Raw genomic sequence first — 19,846 nt, forward strand, 5'->3', positions numbered from 1 at the left:
CATAGATTGGAAATAGCTGTAAAATTACGCGAACATCGTCCTTTGTTAAGATGGTTACAGTTCTACAAATTTTTACAATTAAATAAAAGCTGATCTTAAATTTTAACCCCTCGATAAGAAAAGTTGGCGCTTTATTTTGTAACAGGTTGTAGAAATTGCATTTTAGACATTTTTTATGACTGCTAACTTAATATATTTTTATTCCAAGATAAATTCTTTTACCTAGCTTTTAAAGAAAATACTACTACATAGTTACAAATAGATACCGCGTTCTTCAGAAAACTAACGAGTCCATACATATTCATAGTACGTGTCTCTATGAAAGAATAGTTTAAATAATATTCTTGATAAACTGTTCACACTTCTACTAAACCAGTGAAAGTATATATGTCAGTTTATCGACATGGCAGTCGCAGCTGGCAGTGGTCAGTGAATTTGACTAGCTGTGTTTGAAGTTACGGGAGAGAACAGAAAAGAGGAAGAAGAAGAAACATTAAAGTAAAGAGAAATCTAGAAGGTGTTTCTAAGATAAAACCTACGACGTTTACTAATCATTTAGAAACCAAATTATTGGAACGTTATATAGCATGTATTGTTCAATTGTAATATCATTGAGATCAAACTCTATTAATGAATCATGCAATTTTAATACAAATCATTTTAAAATGTTATATTAAAGATATATTTCTCTGATCATCGTATATTAAAAACCTGTTCATATGTTTTTATTTTTCTGTTTTCGAGTCTTAAGTGTTGGACTAACGATAAGTATACGCGTTTCGAGAAGGAAGACTTAACGAAATCTGATCTTCACATGAGATGAAAGTTATCATCGAGGGTAGGTTTTGGCGACGAGCAACGAGCAACTTCGAACAGTGATGGATCGGTGTAGATCGGCTCGCTCGGGTCGAAGCCGGTTCTTCTGCTGGACGATAGTCCCACAGCACCCTCCAGAGCGGTCGATGACGAGCTCATGCGTTGACCGATCACGTTACTCATCGATCTGGAGATCGACCTGTATATCCAACAAATGGTACACCAACTTCAGGTAATAAATCCGAGAATAAATCAAGAGTCACGTTAAAAGCGTTAAAAGCATTAAGCCATTCGTCAAATATGACGTCTGTATGTATTTTTGAATGATTCTTAGTTATACAAGCTGTAGTGGAACGTATGGATGTAATTTTAGAGACGAATTTTTAGAATGATATATTGAACTGCTGTTTCAATTCTGTCTGACAGACGATGGTCTTTAAAGATTCTATTTTTGAAAATTGTTTATACTTGCATACCATTAATCAATATTTTATAGGTCAACTGTTATGTTTATTCATTTCTGTATATTTTTTTTATTCCACGTTCGTGTGTAATATTTTCTTATCCGCATTATTCTTGAATTTATTAACGCTTCCAAGATTATCGCAAGGATTTAGTACAATCTATTTATATCTAGCGATAAGATAATGAAAAAGAAAATATTGCACGAGCTGGAAAATCTAGACGAATTTTTAATTTTCTAATTAATATAGTCTTAAATTTTATTCTAGTTGAAACAAGATATTTTCGAGAACTGTATGAGATTGAAACTAATTAGCAAATAAACGTCAGATAAATTACGTACGTAGACTGGAAGGGTTTCTGAAGACCTGTTCTCAAGAAAGAGAAGTTATTTGCACGACTGCTATAAGCGTCGTCCGAATGACTGCTTCGATTACACGCTTTGTCGACTCTGCGGTTCTTCGTAATCACTGCGTAAGCGTATTTTCTGAAACAATGTACGCGAATCGATTTGCTTTTGTAAACATGCTAATTAAACATGTATCTGAATCAATACAAAGTCGATAATATACCTGTAAATTAACATGGATAACAAAACCACGGATGCCAGGAGTACTACGAGCACCGCAACTGCTGTCACAAGTCCATAATACTCGTTAGGAGTTATGCAGACGTTCTCCATAATGGTAGTTTGTCTCTCGACCATAGTCTCCTCGTCGATATCCATCCTCGAGTCCAAAACCTGTAACTCGGTCAGACGTAACATTTTAGCTTGTCTTGAAGACACTTTTGTTTACTAAATGTGATAATCTGTTTTCCAATGTAAAAAGAAAAGAGAAAGCATACGTATTTTTGAAGCTTTCAATAATTTTTATCAAAATTTAATGTGGTATCAAGTCGTACGTATCGAAGTTTATAAAATGATTAATGTTTAATTCATGAATAATGAAATGTTTAATTCATATGACAATCAAGTCACGATTTGAATGAAATTTAATTAAATGGCAAGATTAGAGAATAAGATTCGGTTCAATTAATTCATTAGTAAATTCAAGAATGATTTTGTACGCTTGCTTCTTGATTGTCTCAATGAATTGTTTCAACATTTAAAGAGTATTTATAATTTAGTTTATGCGAAGATCAAGAACTCGAAGTATCCAGTTATACATATGGAAGCTTAAAAAAATAAAATTTAGTTCACTTAGTTATTAATAGAAATTTAAACAAGATCAGTTTAAACAAAAAAAATTAAAGAATACTGATAGCACAGTAATATAAAAATTATAGATCCTCTACTTAATATATCCTGTACTGTGTATAGATCCTGTAAATAATAAATTTCATCCTTTTCAGGTCTACCTCGATCATTTCTCTCACGTGTTCCTCTTCCTCCTCTTCTTCTGCGTCGTTGCTGTCTTCAACCACTGTCGAATTCAACATGGGAGATGTATCGTTTATATTACTTTCCGTTATCGTGCTTATTTCATTTTCTTCTACGATCGTGTCGTTCTCTGACACGTCTCTCCTGCGCCTTCCAAAGGATGGCTCGCTCCTTCCGGTACCACCGGAACAGTAAGCTGGCTGACAACCGTCTCGACATGTTCGTACGGTTGCTTCAAACACCAAAAAATTAGACTCGGGAATTTTGAAAGCGTTGAAACGTGCTTCGAGGCTGTCACCATCCCTCAAACGATCCAAGCCAGGGAATACGTAGTTGTCCACTGGACAGCTGTTTTCAACAGATTACATTGGTATTGTACAAAAATTTATTTTCTAGAAATTTTTTGTTTCTATATTGTGTGGTAGTACTGACGAGTATAGATAATAAGTAAATTAATTAAGTTCCTCAGGTGGATTAACTCTGGCATACATATACCAGTGATCAGCTACTCAACCCATTCGCTACTACGATTCTCACTTGGCGACCGTAAAAAGATTCTTATTTTTGTACTAGCGTTTATAGTCCATAAAATTATACTTTTGAAAAATTTCATTTCGAAAAACATCGTAGAAAAATTTGAGTGTATGTGGGTTAAATAGATCAGGTAAATAGGTCGGACGATCAGGTAATTTTGGCCTAAAGATCAGGACTAATGGATTATGTAAATTAGGTAGATTAGATGGTATAAGTGAATTACGTGAATCAGGTAGATTTAAATGAATCAGATATTTGATGTACATATTCCATACAGATTAGGAAAGCTGAAGAATTTAATTTAATAAATTAGATGATAAGCTAGAGAAATATTGAAACGAATATTGAAAATCGATAAAGGACAAATATAGATTGTAATGCATAAATCTGTGCAATCTATAAAGAAATGAAAATATTGTGTATCTCTAATTTCACAAATCATAATGATTTTATCTTGAGTGTTTTATATGTATAGTACTTTTGTCGTTTGTCCATTGAAACCGAAAGCACCCTGTAGAAGTGAACAACAAAGATCCATTACGTTGATTGCTCCTGTTGTTACTAGGCCAATCAAGTTCTTTTCTTACGCTGGATGCAAAGGTAGAATATCTTTCTTCGTTATTTTAATAACGAAGATTCAATTTTATCATAATTACTACCATTTTATTGAAACACTTATTAAAAATTATTTGATTCTTTCAAAAACTATGAGAAGAATAAAGCTATGTCGAATTTTCAGATCACACCTTACTCATTAATAAATAAAAATTGTAATAATGAATGCAACGTTTACCCGTATCTGTCTATGAGCTGAACGCTTCTTCCAGAGTAAGGATCTCTTGCTATGACGTTGGTAGCAAAGATATCAGTTACATAATTGTACCTATAAAAAACATTAACAAAATATTACAACATAAATCACAGTTCTTTTTAGATGAATAATGTTCGTGTCACATACCCATCCTGAGCTTCCAGCCTAAAAGTGAGTGGATCGCCAACAGCTATGGTCGTCGTAGGTCTGCCTTGATACAGGATCAGTAAACGTACTCGAGAACTTAGGGTATTTTCTGCTGGAAGGTACTCGATCGGAATCGGAGACCCTGATCTACACAACATAAATGCGAATTTTATTAGCATAATCGAAATGAAAGTATATATTGATTTTTTTGAAATATAAGAAACATAAAAAAAGTAGACACTTTAATATTTCGTTTCACATGAAAACAAAAAAAATTGTTTTTCTTCCTTATTCAAAATTAACTTGTCAGCACACCGACATTAATAATCTTCCTTTAAATTATCAGTTTCATCCATCTCAAGTGAAACAAGTGTCTCTTTGCAACTTTCTACGAGGTATATTCAAGATTTAGAATCATAGAATCAGGAGATTTTTAACGATGGAACTCGAACAATATTAAAATAAATTTATCGAGTGTGCTTGCACCAGGATCCATGTTTAACTGAATGCAACATATTCTGCATTCTATACTCGATGACGGATCGGACTATTTAATTAAGTGCACCGGGTGCAAGGCACGGTCTCTCAATCGATATGACCTGGCATACCCGGCACCGATGTAGCCGGATGTGACGACAGCTTCGCCAGGGCCTCGAAATAGACAGGTGAGATTGAAGCGTTTGTCCCTTCCTGTTTGCACGTAGTCCGAGAACTGTACCACGACGATGTTTGTCATCGTGTCGCCGTACTGCAATCGTTTGTCGAATGTAATCACTAATTGTGAACCAATTTTTTATGAAACATTCATTAAAAGTACCATTGTTATTTCTAAATTATTTTACTTAAAAAGCTTTTATACGGAAGACTATCGTACGGTAAATTTTGACGATGAATTTACTAGATCTTTTTTAAATTTTAGCCTTAGATCTCATCTTAAAATTTTAAGTTTAGCTCTTTAATGAAGGATCTTGAAATAGATCAGTTCAAGATCTCAGAGAAAAACAAAATTTTTGGAAAATCGTTTAATTTCTTCGGAATTAATATTTAACGTGCTTTCAGAAATCCTGTGGTGTTCTCGAGCAGCGACGAAGTAATTTTCTTACTCTTTGAGTGCCACATTCGGGGTAACCCTGGGGACCACTGATTCGAAGAACATTTACGGTTCCCCCGTTTCCGCGGAAGAAGCAGCGATCGTAATAGCCGTAAGTGTAAATCCGACCAATGAATCCTTCCGGTGTCCTTAAAGTAAATTCCATTCCGTCTTCGCTACACACTTGACTCACTAGAATGACCAGAAACACAATTTACTTGCTCTCTATTAACTTTCATTTAACAAATCGTAAATACCCAAACCAAACAGAAAATTAAATGATGGACTGAAAATCACAACAATGTGAGTCAAGATCTTTAGAATTTAAATTTAGTCAAATGTTTCGGTTCTTACAAGTATCATCCCTTCGACTAAATTATAACTGAACTCTCTGTCATAGATACATTCTCTTAACTTGGAGATATATAATGAATTTCTTACGACGATAAACGTAAAATATCGTTTCATGAAAAATAACAACGAACCGACCTACACCACTATGATTTTCAGCCAGTCAAATAAGAAACAAAATCCAACACCCTTCCACATCGTTAGAAACCAGAGGAATAATCGACATCATCGGATGTGACCAAACAAAAAGTAAAAAAAAAAAAGATTTCGGAAAATCAGACGGTTTATTTTACTAAACTCAGTCCAGATGACAATGTCTAATACAATAATTGAAATTTGCATCAGTAACGGTTGTAATATGGACCGGCAGCGTAAAGGTTTCTCCATGTGACCCATGTAGATGACGTCCAAGGTCTCCTACGACGCTTACCGTCGAGACACTCTGCATCAGCTCCCTGTCTGCCGTTATTCCTTTCATAAAAGTCGTAATCGGAGCCAGTGTCATAGTACACGGGATTGCCCATGTCCATGTCCCTGGAGTCACGATCGCTCAACTCGCAATTGTCCCGTTCTGCTCCATAGGGTGCGGCGTAGGGACGATAATTGAATGATCTGCACACGAAGTCTCTAGCGTCGGCACATTCTCTTTCACATTGAGCCAACGAGGAAGCTGTCGTATATCGTCTGACGAATGGCTTACGGACCCTAGTATGAGGTCCTACTTGTCGGAAGTTGTCTTGTTCGTCGCATCTGGACACCAGAGGCGGTCGACCGATAATTGGGCCACCGCTGGTACCGAAAGGTCGCGAATTGTACACTCCACCTTCGCCTATGTAACCGCCACCGATTATTGCGCCGTCGTTGTTATAACCACCATAGCCTAAGGGACGACTGGGTCCTCCTACGCCATAGTGGTTCCGGTCTGCATGAGACTGAGGACCGTAGATGTCGTCAACGGGGTATGTTGGAGAGTATCCTCCATGCGACGATGGTGGGAATCTGAGAATGGAGGAAAAATATGATTATTTATTTATTTTTTCTTTTTTTTTAATTTGTACTTTACAATTTGTCCAGCCGGGCATTTGGTAAATTAAATATGATTATTTAAATGTAGGTTTCTGAGAGCGATTGAATATTATAAATGGTAAGGAGTATATAACATACGAATAATAAATCATTTGTAATGTTTGTAATGTCTCTTGAAATGAAATATGCAATATCTTTAATTAAATCAATGCTGTATTAATTAAGTTAATGAGCCGATCAATTTTCATTTGATTATCAACTTACAGTTGCTACAGAAAGTATTTATACGTGCCCTTATTTTTCAATGCTATGCCTTTTTCGTTGAGTTAAATGTTTAATTACTTGGATCTAATTAATTAGTACGTCAGTGTTGCGTATATACTTTTCATAGCAACTACATAGTACCATTTGGAGAAGGAAATACAAATTTTTATTCTACTCGAAATGTCACACCGAGAAAGACTGTTGTTGCTTAAATATTTTTTAATGAAATTTTATATCGATTACCGAATCTTTGAAGGAAGAGTCATAAAAATATCGAAATGTATTTTTGAAAGCTCATCAATATCTTTCTCTTCAACTCACCGATTAGGATAAAGATCCTTCTCGGGATACCTTTCACTGATAGGATACCGATCGACGTGAGGTCTGCCACCTGCCAAACCGGATGGATACCGATCCAGAGGATCCTCGGGAATAGGATAACGGTCTATACTATTGGGATACCGATCGCTATCGCTAGGATAACGACTTGGAGATATTGGGTATCGATTACCAATTCCAGTAGGGTATCTACTACCACTTGTTGGATATCTGTCTATTCCAGTGTCTGGAATAGGATATCGATCAGGATGAGTAGGACGGCGATCACCACCTCTGCTTGGAAATCGATCAGATATTGGATACCTATCCGAAGATGGGTACCGATCTACCATTGGATAACGATCACTAACAGGGTAACGATCGCTCGTTGGAAATCGATCACTGATTGGATATCGATCTATAGGATCAGGAAACGTATCCCCTGCTGCCCCAATTGGATATTGTCCATTCAAAGGATACCTTTCGGGATATTTATCAGCTGGATAACGATCAGGATAACGATCTGGATATTTGTCGGGGTATTTATCAGGGTAACGTTCTGGATATTTATCGGGGTAACGGTCTGGGAATTTATCGGGGTAACGGTCTGGGAATTTATCGGGGTAACGGTCTGGGAATTTATCGGGATAACGATCTGGATATTTATCAGGATATTTTTCGGGATATCGATCTGGGTATCGATCAGGGTAACGGTCTGGATAGCGATCTGGATATCGATCTGGATAGCGATCTGTGTGGCGGTCTGGGTAACGATCTGGATACCGATCTGGTTTCACGCTGCTGCTGTACCCCTTGTCGTAGTCCTCTGGATAACCTGTGTGGAAATTTGAAATTTACTTGTTTCAAGAAGCATATTCGTTCTATGTTTGGTGGTAATTTTTAGTTGTTAGAGTTATGTATTGTTTATTGAATTTGATAAATTTGGGAGATGCCAAGGTGAGCTAATTTTCGATTTTAATATTTGTAATATATAAGAAATATGACAAAAAAGAGGATTGAGTTTACAGTAATAGATTATCGAAGGTGTTGTTAGTTTACCAGGTCTTCCCAGAGAAGGCCGGCCGAAATTGGTATCTTGTCCTAGGGGGTCTGGTCTGTAGCCTGGATTATCCCGGTCCCCATCCAAATATTGGTCTGTTTATATAATAGTTGACATTTTAACACAGGTATATAAATAAATATAAGTTTCTTAGACTTTTATTCACTGTTCGTATACAGCAAATTTAAGAATTTCTAGAATTGTTCAAAAGAGATCGAAATAATAATTCACATTATGATTTGTAGCATTATAAAAAGGATCACAACCGGCTTAATTTTCTACTTCAAATCTTGGAAAGTTCAGGAACGTTTGAAAGCACGAAAACGAGGAAGAAGTTCGATACTGAGAGCCAACCCAACATCAATTGCTTTAAGAATTTCTTAAAACGATGTTGTTTCCGATTTCATCGATTCGATTATAAGCGATATGTCTATACACCTTTAAGATATTCGTCACTCACGCATGAGATTCTCGTAATAATCGTAGTCTGCATCGTAGATGATCCTGTGTCCATCACGTTGATTGAATCGACTCAATCGACAGGTATGATAATGTTCAGAATACACGGCGCTCCTGCATTGGAAACTGGTCTGTCGAAGACACTCGTCAAGACATTCGCTCAGGCTACGACCTGTTATCTCAGAGTGAAATTCACCGCTCAAACGAGAGTTTCGATAACGCTGGAACGCTGTATCTGGTCGTCGTCCATCGGAAAAAAGGTGCGACGTGGAGCTGCTGTCCGGGTATTCGGAACCGCGTGCTATGGACGGATCTACGCTTCGTAAGTGGGTATTGATAAAGTATTGTAAAGTAACAATTGATCGTTTCACTTTTATCCGGCCCTTACGATTTCGAAAAAGTCAGATACCTTCATCTTTTAGGAAAGTTCTTCGTTTCAATCATGAGTAATGATTAATATCTAATTTTTTAACAACGTATACTTTTTAATGACGTAATGAATTATTAATCAATAGTTTCAACAATTTGAGTATTTGGATAATATCACAATCAGAAATCAATTAATACTAGTTTAGGAAAGAATATTCTAAATAATAATTAATCTGGAATCACATAGAGTGGACGATTTCTTAAATTTCTAACGATAGTGTAGTTATCTTCTACTGTGAAGATAATTAAGAAATTGATACTTTTGTGAACAATTAGCGATATATAGTAGATGAAGTTATTGACGGTAGGTATAATGTACTTACGATTGTCTAAACAAACCAAATCGTAAAAATGATGGCTGGGGCTACTACTTATACCGATATCGTCCTTCTGAGAGACAGAATCTTCTTCTGAAATAATGCATTGCCGTGTTTGCTCGTCGAATTCTACACTTCGACAGAAATATTTCTCAGCTCTCAAACAAAGGGCTTGACACTCGTCTAAGGTAAGATTCGTGTAGATGTCGACTTCGAATGGCCCTCGAAGACGCTTGTTTTCTTCTTTGACGAACACAGCTAATCCATCGCAACGACGTTCTGCTGTTGAATCAACAAATTTGAATTCGTTCAGTCAGTAAATAATAAACTATAGAAACTTAGTTTTTAACAATTCTAAAATTCAGTTCTAACACAGGTAATTCAATATTTGGGTAATTTAAATATTTTTCTATGGGATTATTAATTTGAGAAATCGATATTAAAAATATAATTCGTTATTATTCGTTAAATTTTAAGAGAAAATTGGTAGTGAGTACCATTGAGACAAGTGTTTTCCAGATAATCGGAATTTGGATCGTCTTCCAATAATTCAGGATGCGTTCTTCTGGTGAAACGACTCAGAGCACAGCTTCTTAGAGCAGTGTCATACGTAGCGGATCGACAAATGAAACTGAACTCGTTCAAACATCTTCAAAATATCACGGAAAATTTTTATCCATGAGATATTTGCAAGATATTTGCAATTTTTTAAAAATTCTATAATACCTGTCCTCGCAGTCTGTTCTATTCGCCGCGCTAACTTCCTTGATATCTGTCAGTGGTAATTTTAGTTTCTTCCTGGGATGTCTCTCGAAAACATAACGCCGATTTGGACATTCTCTTTCGATCCTATCGGCTTCACAGAAAAATATAACCATTAAAACTCTTAATCACCAGATAAAGAGTACGCAAAAGTAATTTTTTAAAATACAGAAACTAAAAACAAACAGTGAGTTTGTCCTTGAAATACAGAATATTATTCTTAAAATAATTAGAATATCTTTATACTAATTCCTTTTTTAGGGATTATTTTCAGAAATTTTATGAGAAATTATCGCAGAATGGTTAATACTTTATGAATTATAGGATACGTATGACAGGAGAAAAGAAAGCATAGAAATTTAAAGAATTTTTCTGGAACGTTTGAGCAGTATTGGGAAAATACTGAAATACACTCACAGCCAAGACAAACTTCCGTGAAATGGACGCTGTTTGGCACCAGCATTAGATTTCCAATTCCTTCTGGCTGCGCCTGTTCCCTCGTTAAATAGCAAGTGCTTTCTTCATATTCTGCAGCCCCGCTGAAAGAAGCTATTCTGCTGCCAGGTTGGAAATCGAAGCTCGTGCAAGCGCGAACTAAATTGTTCGTCGCCGTTCTATCTCGTAGACATAATTCCTGACATTTTTCCAAGACTCTAAAAGGTGGTGCAGAGTCTCGTACCTATGATAAATTAGCAAGATTAAAATTAGAATATTATTAAAATATTAATGTTAATGGTATACAAATTTTTTTAATATTTATGTTACTGCTTTTATAAAAATACAGCTTTAAAACAATCTATTTTAGGAAAACATTGGTTTAGAAATGTAAGCATAGACTTATTTTCTTCCTGGGGCGAATATGAAATCTTAAATCTTCCTTCTCAGAAAAATATCTTTTCTAATTGCTTCATTTCACTCTCTCGAACGAGTTTCATATTTAGTAGCAAGAAATTTCGCCTATATTTAATGATTGAATAATATATCAATTATTAAAAAAAAATTATAATAAAAGATCTACTTCAATTGATTTCTTGATAAAACCATTTCAAGTACGGATTATACTTTCCAATGTTACAGTAAATCAGCCCCCTAATCTCAAATCTTCCTATTCTCGTCAGATTTAACATTCTATTATCAGAGAATCAGGTTTTAAGATTTCAGAACAGTTTCCTAGAAGTCGACTGAATATTTGAAAACCGACCACGCAAGCCAGAGAGATAGGTAAATATTTCGCGAAACGTTTTATACCACATCGTCGTCGAAGCCCTGAAGCTGTTGGTCCGGAAGTCTCTCGTAAACGACTCGACCCAAGCCGCCATTACACGTTGTTTGCCCTGAAAACACAGCACACCGGTTTTTTCGTTATCGTTCGCTCACGAATGCATTCAATGGCTGGCATTTTTTATACTCTTTCCTTTTATTCGTCGCTATTTTCTCGCAAATAGATATTATTATTTCCTGTTCGCCTGGTAAAAATCAGGTTACTTCCTTTGCGAGCGAGCGACGACCGTCAGAACGATATGATTTTATCGTTCACGTATATCTTTTTTTTCGTGTCATAAGTGGTACGTATGACGGTACAATGGGACGAAACCCAATTTCGCAACCGAGCAGGTGACGTCATTCTTTTACACCGCGTTCCATCATTAATTTTAGAGTATGAGCCATAGATGTGCAAACGAAATGTTTTTTTAGGGCACACCAGTTGCGCGCATTACATTTTTCGTCTTATGATATTTTCCCTTTTCACGTGTCCTTTCTATCTGAAACTCTTCTATTAGTTTAATAGAAGAATTTATAAATGAACTTGAAAGGAAGGAAATTCTTTCCTTTCAATTTTTGTAAGACGATTGTTTTAGAAAGTAATTGAATAATCGAGCTAGAGGGTTGCAACTTACCGTTAACGACCACTCTCAGGGTAGCTAGAACAGAGATGGATTGCAGTAGACTGGATATGTTGGTTTTCTTCATTTTTAGGTACCAGGGTTTGGTATCAAGTAGTCATCACAGTGACGAAATTCTGAAATCATGCCAGTTAGAAATATTCTGGAATATAAGCTAGAAGATTTTCGTTTCTAAAGCCTGTAGACCTTAAAAATTTCATGTAACTAAATCGTCGATTTTTATGCAAATTTATATCCTCGTGAATACGAGTTCAAAATACAACATTTTGTACATCCTTGCTTTCTTAAATTTTTTACAAGTGCATATAACTAATATATTTCCATTTTTTTTCAGAAATAATTCATGCATGAGAGTAATGGAAAAGATACTGAGCAACTAATAATGTAATGCTTGAAAGTTGGAAGCACGGTTCGTTGGGTTTACGGGCGTGTGCTGGTCCTTCGCCGCGTGTACGTGCACGCGAATCGTCAGAGAAAAGGTTGACGAAGGTGCGAGCATGTAGATGTGTTCAGGGTGAGTGCAGCTCAGGAATTCCATAAAAACCTTCCATTGTCTCTACGCACTTTGAATATATCGAAACCGTCCACTAGACTGAAACGCGTCTTCTTTATCACGCCCCATGTTACGAAGTTACTTTCTCATGAGATCAGGATCTTTTACATTAATATGTTTCATGAGAAATTCAGCGATTCGCTTTTGTCATATCGTACCGATGTTAAAAAATGAAAGAATGCTTTTGTATATGATAAGAAACTTAGAGTGGCACGTGTCGCAGGGATTAAATTTACATTCAAACCGTAAGGGAGATGCCGTATTAGAAAATAATGTTTGGTCGCTGGGGAGTTTGAATATTGTAGGGTTTCTTGGATGGGAAATGGTATTTGGATGTTTTCAGTAGCAATTTATTTAGCTTTCAAGTTCTTATTTATGGTTAATTATATTAGTAGAAATATGAATTATTATTGTATTTTTGAGTATATACATGTAGTTACTCACAATACATTATTAATATTTATTTATATTATTGAAAATTAATTGGGATAGTTTATATTTATTTAACTTCAATATTATTCATATTAAGGATTTTTAAGAAATTTTGTTTGTCTATACAGCAAGCAAAAAAGAAACGGAGACTTCAAAGAGTTGAGTCTAATTTTAAGGAATGATGCCTTGAGAATTATTCATGAAACAACCAACACTTATCCTATGTAAAATAATGGAGCAAAGAATAATATATTATTTGATATATCCTCAATAACGTGCAATATTGTTATAATCAATTGATACTGTGTAATCAAAGTTATGTTATTCCTATCTTTTATAAAGGACTTAATTTGCAAATTGTCAATTGTGATACACGTGCTTGTCCATTAGTTGCAAACTTTGCTCACGTATTGCGGAGAAACGGTGCTTATTAATTATCTCATGGTTTATCGCCTCCATAATTATAGTTCTCTGTCCAAAGAGGATGGATGCTTGTCTAGTAATTAACGTTACCGTCGACGAGAGAAAATTATAGATATGGGTCATTCGAATCATCAATTACATTGTTTAATTATAATAATAATATTATAATACTACGTTGAATTAGTGTATCGTGATTATTACCATCATTGAATTTCGTCCAGTCGTGTTCCTGTTTTAACAAACGTATATGACTTTCTCACTACATATGATACAAGTTTTAAATGGAATGTATTAAAAGTTTGATAAATTAGTAAGACATTAAAATATCATATAAAGGAGACACTAATTCTGTTCCAAATTCTACGTGAATGTATACCTTCTTAAAAATAAAAGACTGTTGCATCCTAGAATTACACATTTTTAAAGGAACGTTGCTATGAACTGCTAAATCAAGATTTTATCGCAATCTCTTGGATAATAGATGATACGTGGATAGCATTGTTGCGCGCTTCAAACAATTTTCATATTCTTCAATTATGTGATATTAGTGTACGTAGGATGCAGGATATTATAATTTATCTTTGTTAGTCTTGTTATATGTATTATTCAGTTAGTCTTTGTGTGGTAATTGTTTTAATTTAACTGTTTGATGTAAGCAGAAATTTTGTGGAAATCTTTTGTATACGAACCTCAATAACGATCTTTCGTATACGTTATTTAATCGGGATTATATCAAAGTTGCAATATATGTAGAATACTCTCTTCTTTTTAATACGAGAAAAATTAATTTTTTTATATGACAAAGTTGAACTTTTTAGATAAAATTGTTTCGTTTCTCTTTTCTAAAAATTAGGGACGGAAGTTCCATAGGAATACAATTTTTACATTTAAAAATCCAATAAACGTCGCCGAATCTCTCCTTCTAACTAAAATGTTAACTCCAACTTTTTAACCAGAACATTCGCGTTTCCCAGTCCAAAAAAGTTGCAAAAAGCTAAGTACGAATACGAAGTTTAGTACGAAGTAGTAAACTCGAACACGAAGTAGCAAACATTATCGAATCTCCTTTTTTAATTAAAATTTTAGCTCCAACTTTCCAACTAAAACTCTCTTCAGTTGAAAAATGCTATGAAACTACGTACAAGCTTCGGATCTCGATAAATTCAATAAACCTAACTATTTCCCTCTTCCTCAAAACGAAGTAATTCGCGACTCTCCATTAAATCGTACCAACTATACTTACCTGAAATAACAACAAATTGTTCACGTGTCTGTCCACTTCGAGAGCAAACCAAGTCGCGCGAGATTTCCTCCTCTTCTCCAGAGACTCCACACCGTCTCTAATCTACGAGCAACTTCAAAACGCCAAAACGCGATAAGATGCACTAGAACCGTCCATCCAACGCGAATGGCACCTGTAATCAAACTGACGGTCAAAATCGGTGCAAACCGTGGAAATAATGGATAACACCTGACCGATCGGGGGGTCGGGAGGGGAAGTGACGGTGCTGGAAGAATTGTTTCGATGAATGATTCTCGGATAGACGAGCCATAGGGGGCAGAACGCGGAGGAGAGATAACATATACCGGTGGTACACAGGCGCGGTGGGATCCCCACGTCCGATTTCTGGCCTTGTGCTCACCGGAAGCAACTCCATTGTGTCCGGTTTCCGTGGGGCCATCCGGGAAAACGTTCGACGTGCGTGTAAACACCACGACCGTGGGTTCTCAAGCTTCAACGCGTCCTCATCGTACGAAATAACACCTTTGGTTCTACGTTCATCTTCAGTTAAGAACTTTCTCTACGAATTACAAGATAGATTTTAGGGGATGGACAATTATTTTGTCTTTTATTGGAGAAGAAAGTTTATGGTTCTCTTTTAGGCATCGAGTTTGAAATTCACGTGTTTATAGAGGTGTTTAAATTTTGTGGACGACCCCCTAGGGACTGGTGGTGTTAGTCGTTTGAGAATCGATGCAGTAGAGCGACGCAATGCCGTGCTGGGTTGATTGTGCCGATGGACGATCGGCCGGTCGTTCGTAGCGGAATCATGGATTAGAGATTTCCACCTGAGGTCAACTAGAATGAACAACGAGCTGGCACAGGTGGTCTTCGTGATCTGTCGACTCGTTTGTTCTTTATTGCTTGGCTATTTTTAGGCAGATTTCATTTTTATTTAAATTTCTGGAGCACAAAGAAAGTAATTTGTTTTCCTTTTCAAGATCGGTTTGGGGTGATCGTGGTAATTTTAATTGATTTTGTTGGTCGCTAGTGAATAGAGAAAGATTCTTTTGAGGTACTGCCGGTTATAGTATTTACAGTGTTTTGTATAGACTAATTATTTGCCATAGAATTAAGACTAATTAAATTAAACCTTGACGGCTAAGATGGGTTGAAGTAAATCTTTGTTATAGATTTTAATTAAGTCGCAGTTAAAACGCAATTTTATATGGAAAATTCAGAATAGATAATCTATAACGATATCGTTATGTGTGAATATAATCTATCATGGTTTTTCCAAAACGTAATTGAAGTTCTTTAATACTTAAACGTATTAAATACTATAAAACTTATAATATATATTTACATTATATTATATAATATATATATACTTAAAAACGTATAAAATACTTAAACGAATAAGAGGAAGGATATTGTTTTTTACTATTAAAATTTTTTTCAAAATTGTGCATATTAATTTTTCGCGTTTTCATTCAGTTTTACTCTCCTCAAATACTTTGTTCAATAATATTCCTTTCTTATTGATGCATTTTACAATTCGACTCTTAAATTTTGCTTATTTAATAGAAATTTAATATTTTTATACTTCTATTATTAATATTATATCATCATATAGTACAAATTGAATGAAACAATTATTTTATTAATTATATATCACATGAGTACAATATTCCTCTAAAACATTCACCAGTAAATATTTAAATTTCCCGCATTTCGCTATAGTAATGTTTGATTGGATTTCATTGGTGGAGTTAATCTATATTCTCTTTCCCCATCCAAGAACTGTCAAGCATTCGATAGTTTGGCATAGTCAGCTGATAGCAAAATGCAATTGAACGTTTCCTGTGATATTTCAAGAAATCGATTGTAATTCTCGTGCGTGACCGTGAAATTTCTTGAGAATCATCGATTCGCGATCTGTTTGCCTTCTACTTCAATTTTTCGAAGAAATTTAGGTAAGAGAAGTTGTAGTTTTATTAATATTTGAAGCAGTTATGTGACCACGTATTGATTTACGATAAATTCATGGTACAGCTAAAGTTAACGACAGTTAATATAATGTTGTAGAACTTGTTAATGATATTTTAATGATAAAATTGTATAAAAAAAATCATAAATTTTACTTATTGCTCTTTAATTCGTGCCTGTTATAGAGGTTAAGATACATTTTAACAATTTCATTTCGCTAAATTAAAAACATACGATATATAAAATATAAAGTATAATTATAGCAATATATACATGTATTTATAACATATGCTTTTTTCAGGGGGATTCACAAGACTTTTTATACACATTTAGCTGAAGCAAATCTACCAAAAACAAAATGCCTCTAAGTGCAGGTCAATATAAATTTAATCCATTAAAATTAGTGAAGCATCTTTATTTTTTGATAGAAAAGTGTTATAAATTTATATATTACTTTTAAGAACAATATCTATTAGGTTACATCAGTTTTTATAATATTAATTTGTATTTTTTGTTCCAACTTTTTTAGACATATCTACAGCTCTTCATTTATTGGAGCATGTTCAAGAAAGGGTGGAGGATTGCAATGACCCCAAACTACAAATGCATACGACCCAAGATATAAAATCCTTAATTTCTCTTTTGGAAGATCCGGTATTCCGCAGCATAGTGACAATTCAAGACTCACTAATCGAATTAAACACTCAACTGGGGCAGCATCCATCTATTATTCCTGGCGATTTTGATATTAACATTAGTGGACAACTGGAACTTTCTGTTCCTAGTACGCCAGTGCAACCGCTTGGATCAAATGTATATCAAGATCTATATCAGGATAGCAGTGAACTAGAAGATCAAAGAGTTCCAGTTGCTCCATTGGTGCATAGCAGCAGCGAAGATACTAGTGCGCAGGTAAAATTGTTTTCAAAATATTCTTAAAATGTACTTTTAAATTCCCTTTGTACTTAGTATTAAATTTTCACTTTATTATAGGTCACAAGCCCAAGTCTTGCGTCAGAGGTTATGGGAATGCCTCCAATAACAACAACAACATACGCTAAGGAGTTCAAGAAGGTTATTGAAGCTGCAGCAAGAGGTCGTCAAGTATTTACTGTGCAGGTTTGTAAAATATATATTATTATAACATATATAAAATATATATAAAATATATATAATAAATAATAAATAAATATAAAATATATATTATTAAACATTAAGAGGTATTAAGGGCAATAATTTTTTCTTCAAGTTGTATAAACCGGAGGGAACCAGTCTGGGATTCAGTGTGGTTGGTCTTCGCAGTAAGGATAAAGGAGAGCTGGGTATTTTCTTGCAGGAGATACAACCCAATGGCATAGCTGGCTGGTAAGTCAATCATTGATTTGTAAACATAGTTATCAACTATTATTAGAAATCACGAGGTCGATTATTTAATCGAAATATTTGAAAATTATAATAAACAGTTGAATAGAAAGTTTTAGAAATATTTTTACTTTCACGATGTGTAGAACATAATACATACTTTCGGATAAGTTTGAATCACGTTTATGCATTGTATAAAATTCTGAAAATTTTTCCGTGCTTATATAATTAATATATCACGTAGCTTCAAAATTGATGATATCATAGCATGTAGATTATATAAGCAACAATGGAATCTCGCGCGGATTGTTTCGTAATGCAATTCTTCGATCTTAAAAATGTTCTGTTATAAAAATTGATAAATACTCCAGCGTATCATTTAAAGCATCTAGTGGGCAAAATAATTTGGTATTCTCCTTATAAAACATTCGAGTGTCATGAAAATCAATTGAAACATTATGAGATGCAAGCATGTTTCTTTTTAAACTCTTCTAAATTTTCAAATTTTACTTAGATTCGTTAATTAACTAAAGTAAAATAAAAATTTTCATTCCAACCCATTCAATCAATTAATGAATTTCAGTAGGTATCATATCACTAGCCAACAGTTTAGGATTATTATTTTAACTTTCGAAACTCACAATATTCAATTTCTTTTCTTGACTGTATTAATCTTTAAGTTTTTAATCTAAAGATTGCGAAATAATTTCGCATATTTTATGCTAAAAGTCCTTATATTTTAATTGCGCTCTGAAAGTTTGAATAATAATAAATTTCTTCAAAGTTAAGTCACTCAAGTATTCAAATTCTAATTTTATACTATTATGGAATTGTTCTAAACTTTCGGATTATGGTATATATCATTCAATAGACACAGTTAATCTTTTTATGCTAGGAAATAGGGAGAGACAGCTCCGTGATGTGAAACAGCATTCGAATATTCAATACTCTCGTTAAAACACGCAAATGTCGTTACATTATTCGATATTCGTGCCGAATAGCGAATATTGTTCTGGCTGCAGTCGATAAATTAATGCGAATCAAGGTACATGAATATTCGTTTGTTTTGTGCCACGTAAGCTCGACAGATATAGAAAATATGAATATCGACGTCGAAGGACGGACGTGTGGAGATAACGTTTGGAGCATAATCGTGCACGAATATTCGTGAAAAATGTCGAATATTTTTGAAAAATGTCGAATATTCCACATGTTTTGTTTTATACGGAGCATCGATAATCCATAGCAGTCGGTAAAAGTTTAAAGATTCTCTTAAATCAATAAACATATTATAACATGATATTTTATGTAGTAATATAAATAGAATGAAAATTTGAAAATTTCCAAAAATTCATTCCAGTCGCTACTACTCCAATTAGATAATTCAGTGTAATTCCTCGTTTTGATTTATAGATAAAATCTTTTTCGCAATATATCTATTTCTATAGAAATATTATTACCTTTTAATCTAATTAATTATGATAATGAAGTTTGTGTTCCATTTAATCAAAACTTTATAAAAATTTATCATACTGTTTTTTTTCACTCACTAATAAATATCCATCAGGTTGGAGCAATAATTTGTCAATTATTGTTAGGAAAAAAAGTTTGTTTACTAGGATTTATATCTAGGATAAAATCTATTGCAAACAGTACAACAATTTAAGAAAATATAATATAAAGATAAGTGCGAGGCATTTTTCTTTTATTTATTTTTGGGACATAATATACAAA

General features: G+C 34.3%; 2 protein-coding genes and 1 long non-coding RNA gene across 7 annotated transcripts in view; 2 read left to right on the forward strand and 1 right to left on the reverse strand.

Moving 5' to 3' along the window:
- Positions 1 to 134: 134 nt before the first annotated feature.
- On the reverse strand, positions 135 to 12,442 carry LOC126865663 (uncharacterized). The gene is made up of 18 exons (XM_050618453.1): positions 12,126 to 12,442; positions 11,476 to 11,561; positions 10,645 to 10,906; positions 10,192 to 10,321; positions 9,963 to 10,114; positions 9,472 to 9,747; positions 8,721 to 9,032; positions 8,260 to 8,355; positions 7,204 to 8,035; positions 6,023 to 6,591; positions 5,255 to 5,433; positions 4,751 to 4,899; positions 4,152 to 4,298; positions 3,987 to 4,076; positions 2,638 to 3,007; positions 1,851 to 2,020; positions 1,622 to 1,765; positions 135 to 1,015 (listed from the first exon to the last, which is right to left on the reverse strand). The coding sequence occupies exons 1-18, from the start codon at positions 12,196 to 12,198 to the stop codon at positions 811 to 813; spliced, it is 4,242 nt and encodes a 1,413-aa protein (XP_050474410.1). The 5' UTR covers positions 12,199 to 12,442; the 3' UTR covers positions 135 to 810.
- On the forward strand, positions 2,891 to 5,935 carry LOC126865666 (uncharacterized). 4 transcript variants are annotated; one of them, XR_007689616.1, is made up of 4 exons: positions 2,891 to 3,029; positions 3,129 to 4,816; positions 5,211 to 5,353; positions 5,752 to 5,935. It is a non-coding gene; the product is annotated as an uncharacterized LOC126865666 (long non-coding RNA). The 4 variants fall into 4 exon arrangements; XR_007689615.1 differs by having other exon boundaries at positions 2,921 to 3,029; positions 3,121 to 4,816; XR_007689613.1 differs by having other exon boundaries at positions 2,998 to 4,021; positions 4,118 to 4,816.
- Positions 8,893 to 19,846, forward strand: part of LOC126865645 (uncharacterized) — a 173,316-nt gene continuing 162,362 nt past the window's right edge. Inside the window, exons 1-6 of one of the 2 annotated variants that reach the window (XM_050618423.1) lie at positions 8,893 to 9,041; positions 12,466 to 12,645; positions 17,052 to 17,124; positions 17,280 to 17,662; positions 17,744 to 17,869; positions 18,000 to 18,115. In XM_050618423.1, coding sequence (XP_050474380.1) covers positions 17,109 to 17,124; positions 17,280 to 17,662; positions 17,744 to 17,869; positions 18,000 to 18,115 — 641 coding nt within the window. In that variant the 5' untranslated portion in view covers positions 8,893 to 9,041; positions 12,466 to 12,645; positions 17,052 to 17,108. Of the gene's footprint in view, positions 9,042 to 12,465; positions 12,646 to 16,561; positions 16,738 to 17,051; positions 17,125 to 17,279; positions 17,663 to 17,743; positions 17,870 to 17,999; positions 18,116 to 19,846 lie in introns of those variants that run through there. The other variant, XM_050618422.1, reaches the window with a different exon arrangement.

This window comes from Bombus huntii, chromosome 5 (assembly GCF_024542735.1).
Source record: "Bombus huntii isolate Logan2020A chromosome 5, iyBomHunt1.1, whole genome shotgun sequence".
NCBI lineage: Eukaryota > Metazoa > Arthropoda > Insecta > Hymenoptera > Apidae > Bombus > Bombus huntii.